At 36.9% G+C, this 18,380-nt stretch overlaps 2 protein-coding genes across 6 annotated transcripts; both read right to left on the reverse strand.

The window, feature by feature from the left end:
* Positions 1-7,945: 7,945 nt before the first annotated feature.
* Positions 7,946-11,026, reverse strand: LOC141821528 (coatomer subunit epsilon-1-like). Its single transcript, XM_074708928.1, has 6 exons — positions 10,765-11,026; positions 10,584-10,667; positions 9,139-9,290; positions 8,439-8,574; positions 8,204-8,359; positions 7,946-8,068 (listed from the first exon to the last, which is right to left on the reverse strand). Exons 1-6 carry the CDS (start codon positions 10,927-10,929, stop codon positions 7,946-7,948), a joined length of 816 nt encoding a protein of 271 aa, XP_074565029.1. The 5' UTR covers positions 10,930-11,026.
* Positions 11,027-11,629: 603 nt separating this feature from the next.
* Positions 11,630-17,928, reverse strand: LOC141821100 (uncharacterized). 5 transcript variants are annotated; one of them, XM_074708471.1, is made up of 8 exons: positions 17,829-17,928; positions 17,632-17,741; positions 15,861-15,966; positions 14,969-15,151; positions 12,914-13,387; positions 12,745-12,828; positions 12,560-12,652; positions 11,630-12,027 (listed from the first exon to the last, which is right to left on the reverse strand). In XM_074708471.1, exons 2-7 carry the CDS (start codon positions 17,653-17,655, stop codon positions 12,585-12,587), a joined length of 939 nt encoding a protein of 312 aa, XP_074564572.1. In that variant the 5' UTR covers positions 17,656-17,741; positions 17,829-17,928; the 3' UTR covers positions 11,630-12,027; positions 12,560-12,584. The 5 variants fall into 5 exon arrangements, with proteins under 5 accessions (XP_074564572.1, XP_074564570.1, XP_074564569.1 ...); XM_074708469.1 differs by having other exon boundaries at positions 12,920-13,387; positions 17,608-17,741; XM_074708468.1 differs by having other exon boundaries at positions 11,630-11,979; positions 17,608-17,741.
* Between the last annotated feature and the right edge of the window lie 452 nt (positions 17,929-18,380).

Below are 18,380 nucleotides of genomic sequence, written 5' to 3' on the forward strand. Positions count from 1 at the left end.
AATCCTGTAGCCACAGTCCTTATCCTATAAAGACAAAATCTTAAGTTGACTCCTGACCATTACATGCTTAAGTTGACTTAAATCCCTTGGCCTGCCCCATGTGCTATTCATGCTTCACCTACTTAGTACGTTTCCATCAATTGTCATTAATGTTTCCCTCCAAGCTCCTTATCCTACAGTTCCTCAGATGCCTCAACCATCTTTCTCTTGTGGCTATGAACCTTAAGCCACTAAGCTAACAATTTGATTGAATTAAAGTTGCCCTAACAACACCTTAGTGTTTCTATCTTCCAATCTACTAGGTGTAACAGAAGCATATAACAACAAAGGATTAACCTGTTAATTCACATAGAATAGCTAGGAAAATACTGAAGCACATAGTAAAAGATTCACTTATTATTTCACACAGAATAGTTTGGAAAATCTAATGTTGCTGAAGCGTGCGGTAGCAAAGATTAACTTATTGATTCACATAGAATAGCTAAGAAAATATAATATTGTGGAAGTGTGCGGTAGTACAGATTAACCTGTTAATTTACATGAAATAACCAAGAAAATCTAATATTGTGGAAGCGTACGTGATCTAGCACAGCGGAGCAAACCAAGATACGATCCTCACCCAGAGGAAAGTTGTTAATTCACTGAAATTACAAATTGCATTAACTCAAAACGTGAAGAATACATGGGATCTTAATCCCTTTTTATAATTTGATGACACGACCTATTCTTTATAAAATAATAGAAAACCATAATTTTTTCTAATAAAAATCTAATAGATTTTTCTAAAAAAACTAAACAACTTTTAAAAAAGTCCTAACTAATTATAAAAATTAACAACTTAGACAACTTTTAATAAATTAAATTCTTGACTACGTCATTTTCCCAATCGAAGAAAACTCGACTCCGTCGAGTGAGAAGATGAACTGACGAAGTGAGTCTGTCAATACAACATATTGGTGCGAGGTGGTGTTACCTCTTTAGTTGGATCAAGTAGTTGTTGCTCCATTTCTTCTAGAAGCTTGGGGGAGAGACTTCAAAGTTCATCTTCAATGATCCACATGTTATCAATCTCTGAACCAAGTATCGATGAGTGCTTCTGCTTGGAGAGATCACTGTTTGATGGTCTATAATGCTTTTAATTTGATGAGAAGTTGGTGTTATGGATGGGAGTGTCGGAATTGGTGTTGTAGGTACACGACCCGTAGGCAAATCAACAAACAAAGAAGAGGGCTCGAATGCTCCCCGATATGGTAGTAAGTCCTCAATATTGAAAATTGGACTAATGTTAAAATTAATAGATAAGTCAACAACATATGCATGCGTTCCAATTTTTCTCACAATTTGAAATGGACTAGAGGAGCGAGCATGAAGTTTTTTGAAGGAGTTTTTAGGAAAACGAACGAATACAGATAAACACATAACCCCTTACATTGTATTGCATTAGCTTGAATTTTATAAGCCTCATTACTCAGTGCAATTTTCCTACTAACGTCAGCATGGATCTCTCTGATTCACTCAGTAAAACTCTTAGCGAAGGAGAAGTGGTAGGTAAGGGAATCAAGTCAATAGGTTGACGAGTTTTCTGTTAGTGCAGGAAGCACTAGCAGATCAAACCTGAGTTTTGATTATGGAACTAGGATCAAGTTAAGTATGTGGTTTAATTAACCAAGTTGAATTGAGTGTGCAGAAAACATGTTAAGTCCTAGTGTGGCTAGGCATGAAGACTTGGCAGAGTCAAAGTGCACCAGGCACAAGTCTGGACTTGGTCAGGAGGACTAAGTTGCAGATGAACTGGACTTGGTCAGGAGGACCAAGTTGCAGAGAAGAATGGACTGATCAGGAGGATTAGTTGCGTTCAAGTCCTGAGGGGCAACGACAGAGCCGAGCAAAAGTCCAACAGGTCAGGAGGACTTGGTTGGCATCAGTAAATTCTCCCGAGGGGAGTGGGTGAGGACGCGTTCCTACGAGGAACAGTAGGCGCCGGTCTAACCCAGGATCTCACCGGAGATCCAAAGTTAAGACTCAAAGTTGGTTCGGTGAACCAACTCGATACTTTGCATGTTATATCTTGAGCTAACTTTTGTGCAGGAAGAAAACCTCGACGAATACTCAAACTCCGATCGAAAACTGACATTTTCGGGTCTGGAGTCGACCCAGATGGGTTCTGGAGTCGACTCCAGCCGAGTTAGCTGAAGTCAGGAGTCAGCGCGTCGAGTTTTCGGCCAGATCGGCCTGGAGTCGACCCAGATGGGCTTCTGAGTCGACTCAGGTCAAAAAGTTATCGCCGCTGCCGCCACCGCGACTGGAGTCGACCCAGAACGGGATCAGAGTCGACTCAGGAGGGATAAGCGACGAAGCTGATAAAGTTTTATCTGCCACATCGGCTGGAGTCGACCCAGATTGAGATCTGAGTCAACCCAGGCCGGCTATATAAGCCCTCCGCGAGCAGCAGCCGAGCATCTCAATTCCAACGCTTCCGAACTTCGTTCCCGTGACTCCCGAGCCTTCCAACTTCGACGTCGGTGCTGTGCCTGCCTTAAGCAACTGTTCTTGACACCGAGACGCCGAATTCAAATACCGGAGAGCGAAAGTTTGGTAACAAAAGATTCATTTTGTACTTCAAGTTATATCATTGTTATAATCGGTTTTTGTACTCGAACTTTCGATACACTTGCTGTCGGACAGGGGCAAGTGAGTTAGTGGATTGCCCAACGTTAACAGTCAAGGACCGTGGGCCTTGGAGTAGCAGCGTTGCGCTGTGAACCAAGTAAAAACAAACTGTGTCCTTTACTTTACTGCATTTCCCTTCTGTACTCGTTATTTTTCTTGCTTCCGCTTTCGCACTCGAGTTTTCACGAAAAATCGAAAAGCGTGCAAACACGCTATTCACCTCCCCTCTAGCGTGTTTTCGATCCTACATTTTCAACCCATACATGATTTTAAATGAACTATGACTGATAGATCGATTTAGTGAATTGTTATAAGCAAATTCAACAAGGAGCAAGATTGATTCCTAAATACCTAGTTTTTCACCCACTAAACACCTTAATAAATTTCCTAAAATGTGATTAACAACCACCTTGGTTTGACCATCAATTTGCAGATGAAATGCAGAAGAGAATTTAAGTTAGAGTCCCAAATAACATCCATAGGTTTTCCAAAAATAGCTAACGAACTTTACATCCCTATCTGACACTATAGTTGTAGGTAACCCATGTAATCAGACGACTTCCCTAAAGAACAATTTAGTTATTTGTGATGCATTATTTGTTTTATTGCATGGAATAAAATGTATCATTTTAGAAAATCGATCTACTACTAAAATTAAGTCATGGCTCCGGTTGGTACGAGGTAATCCAAAGACAAAGTCTATACTAATATCTTATCAAGGTTCATGGGGTATAGGCGTGTACAATCTTGTATTTTACTTAGTGGTCTTTGCTATTTAACATGTATGACATTGTGATACAATTCAGGCAACATCTCGTAGTAACGAGGGGCAGTAAAATCTAATTAACACAAGGGTAATTATTTTCTCTGTTCTAAAATGTCTAGCTAGGCCACCCACATGTAATTCCCAAATAAGAGTTTTTAAGTGAAGTCCAAGGGATGTAAAGGCGTGTGTCTTTAAATAGATACCCATATTTGATTACAAAATCTATTAAATCGTGACGATTCCCATTTTGGACCTTTTTAAAAATTGTTCCAAAATCAAGACAAGTAGTATATTTATCTTTGATGTGATCAAATCCTAATATAGTTGTGTTCATGGTATGCAATGTGGCGACAATACGACTTAGTGCATTTATTGGTTTGCTATCCACTCCAGAATGATGTTTTAGAACAAAAGTATACTTTTGGAGGAACTCAACCCACCTAGCATGTTTAACATTTAATTTCTTTTGAGATTGAATGAAACTTAGCGCTTTATGGTTTGAATGGAGAATGAACTCATGCGGTAGTAGATAATAACGCCAATGTGTCAAGGCTTGAATAAAATCTGAGGTTGTAGGAAAGAACACTTTTTCAGATTGACAAATAGTTTTTAAATCCTAAAGGTCTCCAAGACGAGACGAATGTGCTTCAAGTGTTCATTGCGTGTTACACTGTAAATCAGAATGTCATCAAAATAAACCACTAGGAATTTTCCTATGAAAGGTTTTGAGATTTGATTCATTAGTCTCATGAAAGTACTAGGGGCATTTGAAAGTTCAAAAGGCATGATCGACCATTCATACACCCCACTTGTGTCTTAAAAGTAGTTTTCCATTCATTGCCAATTCTAATTCTAATTTGGTGATACCCACTATGCAAGTTAATCTTGGAAAACCAATAGACTCCTGCCATCAAGTTAAGCATGCCATTAAGTCTCGGTATGGGGAACCTATACTTAATTGTGATTTTATTGACGATGCGACTATCTATGCACATTCTCCAAGAGCTATCCTTTTTGTGAACCAATAAGGTGAGGACAACACACGGACTCATGTTTTCTCTAATAAAACCTTTTTGTAAGAATTCTTCAACTTGCCTATTCAATTCAACACGCTCTAAAGGATTCATACGACAATGTGGTAGGTTGGGTAATTGTGACCCTGGGATCAAATTAATGGAGTGTTGGATCATGCAGAGAGGGGGGAGTTTATTGGGTAATTCATCACTAGTTATATCATTGAACTCATTTAATATATCTTTGACTTCAGAGCAAAAGTCTTTTGGTAAATCTTTAGAGCCAACTGTGAGGTTTTGGGTTACTAATGCTACCATCACTCTTGATTCCTTCTTTTTCTTTCTCAAACTGAGATTGTGTGAGCAGGTGAAGAGGTTGTGCTAAAGGTTGAGTTGGTTGTCATCTTAGGTTTAGACTCTAGCTTTCTAGGCTTAGCTAGGTATAGTGGAATATTTTGATTATTGTGCTTAAATAAATAGGTGTTTTCACGTCCGTAGTGAGTAACAGAGAGATTATAAAGCCAGGGGCGACCAAGGATGACATGAGCTACACTCATAGGAAGAACATCATATCTTACATGCCTTACTCCCACATTTGGCATATGTGTGAAAAATTCTAGTGCGTTACCATGTGTCATTTGATGTGAGTATTGAAAGGATACAAAGCACTACATTAAGTCCCATGGTTTGTTTTCCAGTTTCCTTATTTTCATAGTATTGGTTGAAAGGGTCAACTTCCTCATCACTACCTTGGATCGGATTATATGCCACTTCATCCTCAAAATTATGTTCTTGTTCTAAAGCCAAGACTCTATATGGGCATTTGGATGTCACATGACCCTTATTATGATAGTTAAAATTGAATGTTTTCTATTTTCTTAAGAGCTTCTGTATCCACCTCTACTCATTGTATGACAGATCTAGGTGGGTAGAACCAATGGGTTTGTATCCACCTCTACTCATCCATATGTTGTGGTTGCCAATTAATAGTCCTAAGTCAAATGATATGAAGGATCAGACGCTTAAAAAGATCAAAGCTAGTTACCATTGATGCAATTCCACATGTCTATGCAAGGGTTCTTCTATATGAGTATCCATAGACAACCTTTGTTTAAAATTTGAACAAATCCCTGGAGATTCATAAATAAATATTTATGCGTGTAAAACTGCAAAATACTTAGTATTAAGTGTGGCAATTTAAATCTCCAAGAAACACAATTCAAGATTTGCCTGACTTCTCTTCCTTTGATTGAAAGCTATTACAGTAAACAATAGTTAAATACCTTGCTGGCTGCATAGTCTAAGTTTTGAGTCCTCTTTATATTAAAGTTATTTAAAAAAAAAACTTTTTGAGGGATTATTAGAATTAGGTAGGGAACACTCAAAAAGATTTCTAATCCAAATTTCTAATATGTTACTTGACAACTGACAGAAAAAAAAAGAATAGCGGGCAAGATAAAAGAGGAACAACAAATTAAATAAAGGGGAAGAGAGATTTTTATTTAAATTTTATTTCTCTCCCCAACTTCTAAAAGAAATTTATCAAGTCTCTTCAGCGTGCACATAATATGGGCCGCATCTTGTTCTCACACCTTATACCTAGGGTGGATAACTTTGTCCCAAACATTGGAAGATATTCTTAGTTCAGCTGCTACTAGCTTCTTGTGATTTCTAATCTTGGTTTAATTTTTAAATGATTAATTTTTATTTGTTTTTAGATAAGGTATGGTTTAAATTAGTATGTAATTTTCATATGATGAAACAGGTTTCCATTTCTTCTTATCCAATTGTTCTGTTCTATTATTTCCTGATGCTTTTTCTTTATAGTACAAATCATCAGATGGGTTCTACATCAGCCAATGGAGTTCTAGAAAATGACAGGAGTATTCATTTTTCTGGTCTTCGTTTGGATGGTCTAGCAACACGAAAGTCGAGGGAGGCAACTGCAAATTCAGTGACTGACAGAGAGCCTTTTGTAATAGGTTAGTTTGTATTAATATTTAGAAGCAATTCATTCTGTTGATCTTTTGCTGTTTCATAGGCTTTCCTTTCTCCTTTTTTACATCTGTAAATGTAAATTTGTAATATTCATTTGTCTATGGTTCCAACAAAGCAGTTACTTGTTTACTTACCCATCTTGAGAAATCAATTTTCTTTATGGGTAGATCTTGAGACTATAAGCTTTGATACAATTGTTGGGCTGAAGATGACATGATTATTGGAACAGACAACACCAAAACAACCATTAGTCAATGAAGTTTTGAATGTGCTGTTTGTAACCATCCTTTAAAGATTCAAACATGCTGTGTCTAAAATGCAGAATCAACCATGTGGTGGATTCTTTGTCTTCTATGGTAGAATAACACACAAAAGAATAAGAACCATCTAATATGGTCATTGTAAACCTATTCTATGGAGGGAAACCAAGTCAAGATAATATAAGATCAAAAGTACATTAAGAATTAGAAAAAACAATACCCACACCTTGTACAAAAGATCTCACAAGTAAGAGAACTAATAGGATGTTATATAGAACTCCTTGTATAGGTCACCATAAAAGAAAATCATTTTTGATATCTTATTGGTCTAGCACCCATTGAGATATAATTGCCAACAAAAGCAAATGAAGACAATCTTACATATCTGTGATAATATATCCATTTAATCAATACCTTATATTTGCGTATCTTTCATGCCACTATTGAGCTTAAGTGTTATTAATGGAGCCATCAGAGGATGGTTAAGAAGTACATGCCCATTTACAATCCACAAAAAACTCGCTAGAAAGAAAGATTAATAAGTTCTCATATGCCCATTAGAATTCAGTGTTGCCATCTCATCAATAGTGTCTGTCTCCACCTTTGAGCTGATAGAGCCTCTGAAATTGTCTAATAATTCTTTATAGAATCCATTGCAGAAGGAACAGAATATTCTGGGATAAGGAAACATAGCAAATATAATCAGGAAAAGGATGTAGAGTGCTACACTTCTATGAATATTCTTCCTTGCAACAATATGAAGGTTAATGTCTGCAGTATAAATCAAGACCATAAAAGGTTCTAGTAGGGTAGTGGAGTTTAATGGAATGACTATAACTGGATTGAAATATAGTCATCTGCTTTATGTCTGTAATGGTTGAGTCTCTTGTATCACTTGCAGCAAAAGATGGTGAATAGATAGAGTAGGCGTGGGAGCAGAAGATGGCGGAATTGCAAGAATAGGCATGGGAATGGCATCAATTATCATTTTAGGTTTGTAGAAGAGGTACAGAAAAATGGAGTGTAGTCAAAGAATGTTATATAGGTTGAAACAAAAGCTCGATGTGCATAAAGTGGTAGCTCTTCTACAACCTAGAATACTCTAGAAACTCATTTGATAGACTTAGGGGACAATTTATTATTCCACGCAGATGAGATATAGACAAAACAAGTACAAGCATATACATGTGGTGGAAGACTACTTAGTGTATCACCAAGGAAAAGATAGAAAAAGAGATCTAACCATGAAAATAGAAGAGCATGCTATCCTTAAGATGATGTGATGTGAGAATTACTTCATCCTTGCCTAGGTGAAGACTGCATACAACAAGGTTGGCCAAAGTCTCTGCATCCTTTGCATCCTGAAATCATAAATCTCATATTTTATATACTGAATAGTTTGCAATGGACTTTAAAATGACATTATCATCCATCAAAGTATAATTGACGAACTGCTTGATTGTGCAAAACAAATTTTAATAAATTTTCAAGTTTACCTTGTTTAGTGCTTCCAGCAGTAAGGACTCAGCTTCATCAAAGTGACCCATGTGAATACAACAAACAGCCTTACCATTTAAAACCATTCCAGTCATCTGGTATTTCTCAGAGAAGTCTTGAAAAATCAGATAAGCTTCCTGTATCTTAGAACCACCCTGAAACACGAAATAATTGAGATGAACTCACGAAAGCTGAATATCATTATTTGCTGCAATGGTTAATAACTAGACCTACCACTGCCAAATCTAACCATGCATTTGCAAGTTGGGTCAGCGTATGATCCTCATCAATTTGTTGCATGATTTTAAGTTGTTTCTCTGCATAGTCTGACCTATGCATCTTAATGAATATTTGAACATTCAGTGCATGGCTGCAAAAGGTATTAAAATTCAACCATACTTCAGAAACCAAAAATGGATTAGCTGCCATAAAAAAGCTGCATTGAACTAAAAGGATAGTCTGGTGAAACAAATTACAGCTTTCGCCTATGTGGAATATAAAATATAAAATGTGACTGTTCAAATTCCATAAATCCAAATTTACTAGATTCTTTAACATTCTAAAATTCAATGCCAAACTCGATCTTGGGAAACATATGAAGTAAAAAAATTTATGTATTTAAATTAATCATTAACAAACAAGGCCATCTAATTGTCACAGCAAAATGTGTTAGATCCCAAAAAATTACAATAAAAAAGGAAACATAATATACTCAGAAAGAGGTTTATAAGAAGCAAAAATTCTAGATGCACATAGTAAATGGATCAGCAAAATTTTATGAATAAACTGTGTGATTTCAAGCAAATTTACCAATGGTTTTTAGTTTTTGGGTGAAATAGAGAAGAGAACATAAGCTACAGGTTATAAAATCCATACTGAGAATCAAATAATCAAGATAAGCATATCTTTATCTTTCCTGAAAGTAGCCACTCACAGTTCCATGGTTCCACCAGCATTGGTATGTTTCAGTGCCTCATTGTAGTCTTGTTCATGCATGTATATGATCCCGGCAATCAAACGAAGGACAGGATTGTTTCCTATTGCAGCATCACTTAACCACTCTTGGATGCTCGAAATAGCAGCTTCCTAATTAACAAAAAAAAGATATGATGAGAATCCATCAGGGTGCATTTATCATGATGAGGCATAGAAGAAATGATGAAATAACTCATTCCCCATATTCTGTGAAATCCTTGAACCTTAAATACATTTTGTATCTCCAATCTAATCAATTGTAAAAAAAAAAAAAGAGAATTTATTTTGGTCTACGTGGAAAATCAATCCTTTGATATAGGGATTGCATCTGGATACTTAATGGCTTCAAGCAATAAGCCAGTGGCCAAAAAAGGGAAAACTTTGCTGCCACCATTTTGAACTACCTCAAGAGCATCTTTAAGGAGTTATTCTTCCCTATGAATCCCATCATTGTTTCAAAACTTCTCTTAATCCTTACCTCTATCTTTACTGTCATCCATTCCTCTTGCCACCAACTGATTTGGACACATGGAAATAGGGACTTGCTTACAGATAAAGTATCAGTGGAGAAAACTTTGGATTTCCAACATTTGCACATTTTCATAGATAAATGTCCATATTAAAAACAATATTCATAAAAATTCCAATAGATAGTCTAAAATTATAAGGTTAATTGCTAAAAGGATAACGATCAGGATGAGTTTTGTCAATCCATTGCATCCTTTTAATTTGACCTATTTATAACATCCTATCAAGATTAGAACAAATATATACAGTTAACTTTTTCATACACAAACCTTAAGTTATGACATGGTAATTAAATGTTGTAATTTTAATAAAATAATAGCTATAATGATCCAACTTCCTCAATTCCCACTCCCCCACTGACAGTGCTACCTATGGTATTGGACATGATACATTACTCAGATTAAAATAATTATTAAAATAGCTTGTATTAAGAACAAGTTCATATGTTGATTTAGTTGGGAAACAATAATTTGGTTTCATGTGAAACTATAAGCATATGCTCACCCATCCAGCAGATTTCTGCATTTTTTTTTTCTAAAATTAAAGTTGGCCACGTAGTTCAGTTCATGATTAAGATTCAAATATAAATCTTAATACTTGTTAATACAGGTTTATGAGAGAAATCAGAATTATATCTTATGTTGAGCATAATTTGCCGACAGAAAAAAAAAGAGTAAAAGGTAAGTTCCACCGTTTGTCAATTAAGATTGCTATTTAGGGTTGAAATCAGAAAGAACAAAAAGGCGGAATAGCACCACTATCATTAAGCCCCAAACCTCCCAGATCAGAGGAAACGCGTCCGAAATGTATCAAATCAAACCTATCAAATTCAAGATCTGATCAGCACATGAGAAGAAAGGAAGAAAAAACTCGAACCTTGCTTCCGGAGAGGTAAAGAGCAAGTAATTTGACGGCTTGGAGAGGGGTAGGCGCCGACGAATCGATCTCATTTATGACAAGCTGAAAAGAAGCAGAGATGCAGTCAGAGATCCGAATCTCTGGGCAAACAAGAACAGATCCATAGGAGGAGAGTAAACATCACGAGGCGAAGGCCGACCTGGTAGGATCCGATGGCGATGTAGGAGCGGTGGACGATGACATCGCGCTCGATGGCGTCGTCGGCGGGGAGGTTTGGGATGTCGCTGCTGTTGATGGCGGCCTGGTAGGCGCCCAAGTAGAAGCTGTTGCGGAGGCCAAATAGGAGGTCGGGAGTGGTCGCCATCACCGTCGCCTGGAAATACTACTGCCGGCGGAGACCGAGATCGGAGATCGGAGTCGAGGCAAGTTGAACGTGGATTTCGCAATTCGCTCCTGCTTCGTTCTTTTCGTAGCAAACGGAAAGAATATAGCAAGAGAAGAACGGCCTAGTTAATGGCCCATTTAGCATCGTGATGTGGGCCTTGACGGGCCTGTGCAGAATTTAGCATCGTGATGTGGTAGATGAGGCATATAGCAAGAACCATAACCAACATCATGATACCCCCAGGACATAACTGAGTTGATTACAACGTAGTAGAATTACAAAAGAGAGCAAGAGTTCGAATCCTAACGAAATCAGACAATACCCTCCTACGTCATAATCAACTGTAATTTTTCGATTTACCTCCTCACAAATGATCGTGGAGACGATCGTGCAATGTCAAGGCAAATGGAAGTGTTATAGTCAATCATTGTCAATACCAGCTAAAAATGAAGCCTCCGACACAATATTCAATGTATATAAACCTGAACAGAAAACTAAGACTGTTAAAATATTTGATCGGTTATCATCACAAGTTTAAGCAATTAAGAAAAAATTCGATAAATGGGTTTAAAATTCAATCTCCCACATGGTGACACCAAACTAAAATCTGAACATATTGTCAAGAACCAAATTACAAGCGAGTACAATGCATAGAGCTTATTATTTCCAGATGTAGATCTGATGCATCTCAACTCATTTAAACATGAATAACGACATCATACTAACAATTCCACTTAGTGCTGCTTAATGAGTCAACATGGGAATTCCAGTCTTTACTGGCATTAAAATGCGAGCATTCTCACTCGTTCTTCTACTACAAACAAAGAAATTTGCACATTACAATGGATGGACAGAGAAACAACATAGGCAAAACGTATGTACATTGGAATGAAGCAGCGCCATCCAGGTCTCACAACAGGCCACCACATGAAGGTGCTGCTCGCACTCTTCGTCGCTACAGTGTTCTTAGCGAAGAGTAACTGTCATGTGGCATTAGAGCTAGACAACTTTGATTGATTCCATTGATGCCTGGAGAATAAGAATCTGCCATTTGGAATGTACAGATGCCTGGTCAACCTGCAATTATAATATACCAAATGCGTTGGAACAATATCTATTACACTAGAAACTCACATTAGAGAAGGCAAGGAAGATAATAAAAGAAGCTTCTGGTGTACCCAGAACGGAGCACCAAGAGAAAGATGCATAAAAAGCATTTGGTTGTGAATTGATGTACTGTGTGATAATATAAAAATTTCAATGCCTGTGCTTACTAAAACATAAAAAAGAGTGACTGAATAGAGAAAAAAAAAACAAATTCATGATGATTCGCTTTACAAAACAACGTGATGAATCTTTGCAGAAATGTCTCGATACAAATAACACCTCTCGTACATCGTAAATGCCCGCTAAGACTGACATTCAATTGTGGCATGCATGTTGTGCCTTGTGTAATTGTTTGTATCTCCAAGCACACTACTAACTGAATGGTTCCTTATTTTATTGCTAGCAAATAATATAGTCTTTTTTATCATTCAGTTCCTGTGATCAAGAATCATTCTCTTCATGAAAAGAGAAGGTAGATTGGTCCACACATGGATAAAGTTACCTTGGAAGACGCCACATGACGTTGGTCAGCCACTTCCAAAGTCCTCATAACTTAGTCCTTCAGATTTGGTGTCAAGCCTTTTGGGGTTTTCCTCTTAACAGAAGTAAGAAAAAAGCTGCATAACTCAAGGTGGCAAAATACATAGACAAGACAGAAAAATAAGGAAGCATACAGCAACATAATACCTTTAAATTCCCTTGATGGGGAGCCAGAGAAATTGTTTGAATCAGGTGGAATATAAGGAGATCTAGCATAATTCTCTAATATATCTATAAACAAAAAAAAGAACATATAAATTAGTATAATATGTCGATAAAAAAATATTCTATATAAAGTGTTGTGGTTGAAAGAAACCGGCACAATGATTGAAGTCATCTGTTAAATCTAAAAAGCTGAAGTTTCTGGGCATCTGACTAAATCCAAGTGAAGATGTATCCATATCAAGGAGAGAATTGTGTATATGTTGTCCACTCAACTCTGAGCTACTAAAAGATCCAACCGAAGCATCTGCTAGTGATTGTGGTTCCAAGATAGTGCTATCATTACCAAAGGGAAACTCATCATTTGAATAGATTGGCTCTGACTTCACTGTCATCCCGTCCATTCTTGGAATCCTCCCAATGCTGTCTCTATGAGACGAAAAGACACTTTTCGAGGCATTCATGCTCCCAGAAAGAATAGATGGATCATTGCCCAAACAGTTTACAGGTTGCCCTGAAGTCCTAGCATTTACAAGAGCACTTGAAAACTCTTCATTGTAAGGCATGGAATCTGGCCTTGAGGAAGTGGATGCACATTGAGACAAATAGCATGATGGATTTTGATGATCTGGAAAAAAACTAATAGAATTAAATTTCTACAGTGACATAATATCAAGTGATTGGTTGAAACTATCCTTTGAAAGTAATTGACAAGTAACCATTATATTCAATTTATGGTGTTTTTATTTAGAACGCACCTCCAATAGTGGAATACAACAACAACCAAATGGCTATATGGATCCTCTGGCGCTATTGGGCTCAATCCCTTACTATATCCATATCTATAAAAAAAGGAACAGTCCGGTGCATAAAGCTCCCATCAATACAAGGTCCCAGGAAAGGATCGGACGATATTAGATCTACTGTACGCAGTCTTACCCTGCATTACGAAAGATTCTTTCTACGATTTGAACCCGTGACCGCCAAGTCACATGGCAGTAACTTTACCATTTTGCCAAAGCTCTCTTTCACTATATCCATATATATATTTAAGGAATTTTGTCCTCTTTTATTATTGTTAACCAAGTCTTATTAAAAATTTTAGGCAATCACTATTTGGGCATCCAAATCTTTCTAGAGTATCTAATTAGTCTATGTGATATTTCATGTAATTGTCCAATTACAATGCCTAAAATGATTCTTATATATCCCTTTTGTTTTGATAGCACAACCACAAACTTTTCAAGCACCTCCCAATAACAATGACACTTTCTTTCATTGAAGAACCCTTTTGTCAATGTCAAATTACTCCGGCAACTCTCTGATGTCATTCCACTTAATGGATATGTAATTTAAATATGTCAAATCATAGTCAAGGTCATTAGAAACTGTCCACGTGGATTATAATCCTTATGAAAAAAACATTAACTGAAAATTAAAAAAAAAACAGAAAAATCAAGCGGTCAGTCATAGGAGGTTGAGATAGTCAAAATTTCAAACCCAAGAAGGTCAGAAGCATCATGTATATTCTAGTGATTTTGATCTCTGTTCAATTGTTTTTATTAATTAAACTCTAACTATTTCGTGCTAATTCAAAATTTTCACCCTCAGCTCCTATTGAGGATATTGCTATGGGAAAGTGTTGAGCTATGTCCTCAAACCAAGAATTTCTTTAATTTTTTGCGGTGTTTATAGAGTGACAAGTGTTCTAACTAAACTATTATCAAAGAACTTCCATTTCTTCTCAGATAGTGTAAAGCTAAAGTTCCATTACTTCACTTTTTGACAATGTTTTTCACTGTTTTCTGAACCTAATGAGCCTTTCTCTTGAATAAAAAGTGAAATCTTCCCGTAACAAGGATAGTAAAGACTAACTGCTAAAGTGTAGAAATTGTGATCAAATGGTTGATTATAGATGAGACCAAACAAACCAAGTAATGTGCAAAAATTCCAACTATTTGGAATTCACAGTCATCTCATACTACCATAAAACTCAATGTAAGACTGCATTAGATTTTCCAAGATCACTTTTAACTATCATGTAATGTAAAATTTCTTTCATCTCCCTTTACCTTCTACTCTAATTGACTCAGCCTTTTCAACTAACTAGAGAATTCCAAAACCAAAGACATAAAGGCAAATTAATATAGTAGAAAAAGGAATTAACAATAATTACAAAAAATGAAATACAACATGAAAATAGCCGTACAAGCTAGAGAATTAGAGCCATTGGTAAAGGGTAAGACAGCAACTGCTGGAGGGCATGCTTTCCGCATAAGCTCAACCTGTTTCTCAAGAAGCTTATTGAAAACCGCTATTTGGTTCTTAAGGATCAATCTAACATGATAAGCTTTGAAAAACTCTTGATTCTCTTCCTCAAGCTTTTGCCAAACTGTACAGCAACAACACATGGAACTTCATCAAAAATGAAACCAATTAAAAGTTGAACCAACTATCAATATGGCAGATCTGGTGTTTTAATTGAAAATATTAACAAAATTTTACAAGTCAATGGCATGATCAAACGTACTTTCTAAATCAGAGTGTTGGGCAGTTAGGAAATAGCATGTACAACAAAGTTAGAATAACATGAGAATATTAAGATAGATATGTAGGATTTCTAGGCAAGACGAAATCAAAATCAAAATATTGCTATCAAGAAGCAATCTAGAATAGACAATAAAATAAGAGGAAAATAAGATTAGGAGAGTATTGATATGTTGATGGTCTATGGATACAATACTTTGCAAATTAAATCAATTAAAGTCGTGAGAGATACAAGAAAATTTATGGATAATATACTTAACACAACGCAAAGAGATTTTGTAGTTACTAATAATATAGCCTTGTAGGAGAGAAGACAATGTCCATGTAGCTGACTCCAACCAGTTGGGGCAAACATAGATTATCATATGGATCAGAATAGTGGATATAAATGTTGAAAGACAACCAATCACAAGACTGATATGAACATCGGCAAGTGTGAAAATAAGCTATATATTAAATAACTTGTCGACCTAAATCAGACAAACACAATCCCCTATACAATTTTCCAAAAACAGATGAATCTCAATGAAACAGGATGTTCTGTTCAGAATTACCAAGTTCAGTGAAACTAGGTTCTATATTTGCTTGGAGAGACAAAGTGTCAACTACTTCTTTCTGGTTCATGTACAGTTGCAGGCATCGTTCAATAAGATTCTGAACCTGAAAATTGAGAAGGAAATTTAGCAGATCAGGCCTACACTAAAAAAATTGATGTAAACCAACTATTTATCTAACATTAAAAAATCAAAGTCGTATATACCTTATAATCAACCAATCTTCTCTATGTAGTTATCTTAAAACAGAAAAGTAAAGAGGCAGTGAGTTTTAGAAATAGAATAAAGCTAACAGAATTGTTCATCACACCCATCCATTTGCCGATAAAATCTGAATCCAACTAGAATTCGCACACCATTAAAGCAGGGTAGCTAAATCATTAGCCTGTAGTGAGTAACAAGAAAGCATAGAAGTCTAGACTAACAAGAATAATTTGATTGTCATCTTGCATGAATCCACATATGATTTGCAAAAGCACCAGCAGGATGTTATGCATTTTTCCAGATTACCAAAGTACCATAGTTGAACAGAATTTAATGACCTGTTTGTGACCCAATAACATAAAATGTAATGTCATTTAAATTCAAACATAGTGCCACCTAATGAACAGGCAAGAAATGCATGCGCATATTACATGATATAGTAGAAATTGTACAGATGTTCCATTTGATATTGTGGGCCCCCCATTTCTTTGAGGAATCAAAAGCAAACGACTAAATGTTTAATGCTGAAGTACAAACACTCAAGATGATTCAAGTATTTGGCGTGCCAAAGGCGGGTGCCAAAACATTATGGACTTATGGCATGTGTTATGAGTTTTTAGTTTTTTAGTAGAAAATAGCAATATACTCCAAACATAAGCATAAAGTAGCAAAATGATGAGACTGAGTGTAAACATCATGGAATCTGAAGTATTTTTGTTGGATAGACTTGATTTTTGAGTGTAACATCTGGGTAGAAGAGGTGGAGTAGGGAGTGACGGAGTGGCTGGCAAAGGACAGAAAGGCAAACCCAGAGGCGAGTAAGGGTGGATGTGATTAGAAAACATTGTGTCTGGTGAAGGGAGCTGCTCTACCAAGCCAAAGAGATGATGGAGAAAGCAGAAAGGATCTCAGAGAAAGCATCAACCAAGAACTCATGAAGCACTTCACGAGTGCACTTGTGATGGGCAGGGGAGGTTGTGGGTAGCATGCCAAACGAAGCACTGCAGATCACCAGATCAACATGACAGTACAGTGAGAGCAATGTCAAAAAGGGAGGGCAAGCCAAGTGATAATTGCAGCCTCCCCTCCAACCAAGAAAACAAGGGAAGCATTAAAAGATCAAAATTGACTTTGATACCATTTAAACTTTGGGAAAATGGTGGAATTTGTAAGTTATAATAAAAACAATTTACAAAATTACCTACAGATAGGAATTTGTTCAAGTCTCTTCTTTTGGTTTTGTAGACCAATTCTCTCTGCTTATCTTTTGTTCCTATCTATTTCGTAGACTTGGTATTTTAGACAAATTCTAGCTTCGTTATGATTAACAACATCATTACCGGTTCAACTTTTGGAAGGAATTTAAGCCAATGATGTGGTAATTACTTCAGTTCACAATCAGCAGCCAGTAGATTAAAAATAAAAAAGTAATCATAGTCAGTGAGCAAGTTTTAGATCACTTTCAAGATAGATTAAAATTTAGCAAAACAGACTAGGAAAAATCTAAATTCACCACTAACAATAAATTCAAAAGCCTCCTTACTAGTTGTATATCCTGACGGGATACCTTCCTGACTTCTCCGCTCGACATCACGCCCTTCCAACCCAAAAACTTAAAACACTTGAATCTTCCGCAATAGACAGTGTCCCAAAACGCGCTCGGTCACAGAGAACGACCTGATGAACACATAGCAAAAAACTAAACAAACTCACTGAATCAAGAATGGCAAAGGATAATACACCGGACATGAAGGATCACTTTACCTTTCGCCGCGCTGATTCGTGGGTTTGCGAACGTCGGCGAGCGTTTACGCCTGGAATTGGGCGCAGCCGATGAGAAGGGCATCGGGCAGGGTGGGATCATGGGAAGGGGATGGGAGTGGAAGAAAGGTGGAGGTGACGTCCTCGTGCTTCCCCCGTGGAGCAATACAACGGCTCTGATCGAGCCACGTAGCCTCCGACAAGGAGAGGCGACGATTGGATGGCTGCGATGGAATTGTCCGCCGATTTTAAAATTCATACGCCTCCTTCAGTTAACCTGTGGCTGTCGTTCCCTTATAATGGAGGCGTGCGTGGACCCCACGGAAGCTTCTTGTTACCAGATGTGTAAAACCTGGAGAGGTCAACAGGTCCCGTTGACCGTGTGACTAGTAAAATAGATATGTAAAATAATTAAATACACATGAACCTTTTTTTTTTAAACAATTATATATCAAACTTAGTTCAAACAAATAAACACACCGACTCGACTAATTTATTGCATGAATACAATCAATTACGAATCTAGATGAATTCAGAAACCTTATCGACTCCAAC

The sequence above is a fragment of the Curcuma longa genome, chromosome 2, assembly GCF_044706935.1.
Source record: "Curcuma longa cultivar G26 ecotype Majalengka, Jawa Barat chromosome 2, ITB_CL_G26_1.1, whole genome shotgun sequence".
NCBI classification, from domain to species: Eukaryota; Viridiplantae; Streptophyta; class Magnoliopsida; order Zingiberales; family Zingiberaceae; genus Curcuma; species Curcuma longa.

Coding starts and splice junctions, on each gene's coding strand:
- LOC141821100 (XM_074708468.1), bottom strand. CDS start 17,655: ATGTCGAGCGGAGAAGTCAGGAAGGTATCCCGTCAGGATATACAACTA. Junction 15,967..17,607: donor CCCGTCAGGATATACAACTA/GTAAGGAGGCTT, acceptor CTCAATTTTCAG/GTTCAGAATCTTATTGAACG. Junction 12,653..12,744: donor CCCATCAAGGGAATTTAAAG/GTATTATGTTGC, acceptor ACTTCTGTTAAG/AGGAAAACCCCAAAAGGCTT.
- LOC141821528 (XM_074708928.1), bottom strand. CDS start 10,929: ATGGCGACCACTCCCGACCTCCTATTTGGCCTCCGCAACAGCTTCTAC. Junction 9,291..10,583: donor TTTACCTCTCCGGAAGCAAG/GTTCGAGTTTTT, acceptor TTTGTTAATTAG/GAAGCTGCTATTTCGAGCAT. Junction 8,360..8,438: donor CATGGTTAGATTTGGCAGTG/GTAGGTCTAGTT, acceptor TTCGTGTTTCAG/GGTGGTTCTAAGATACAGGA.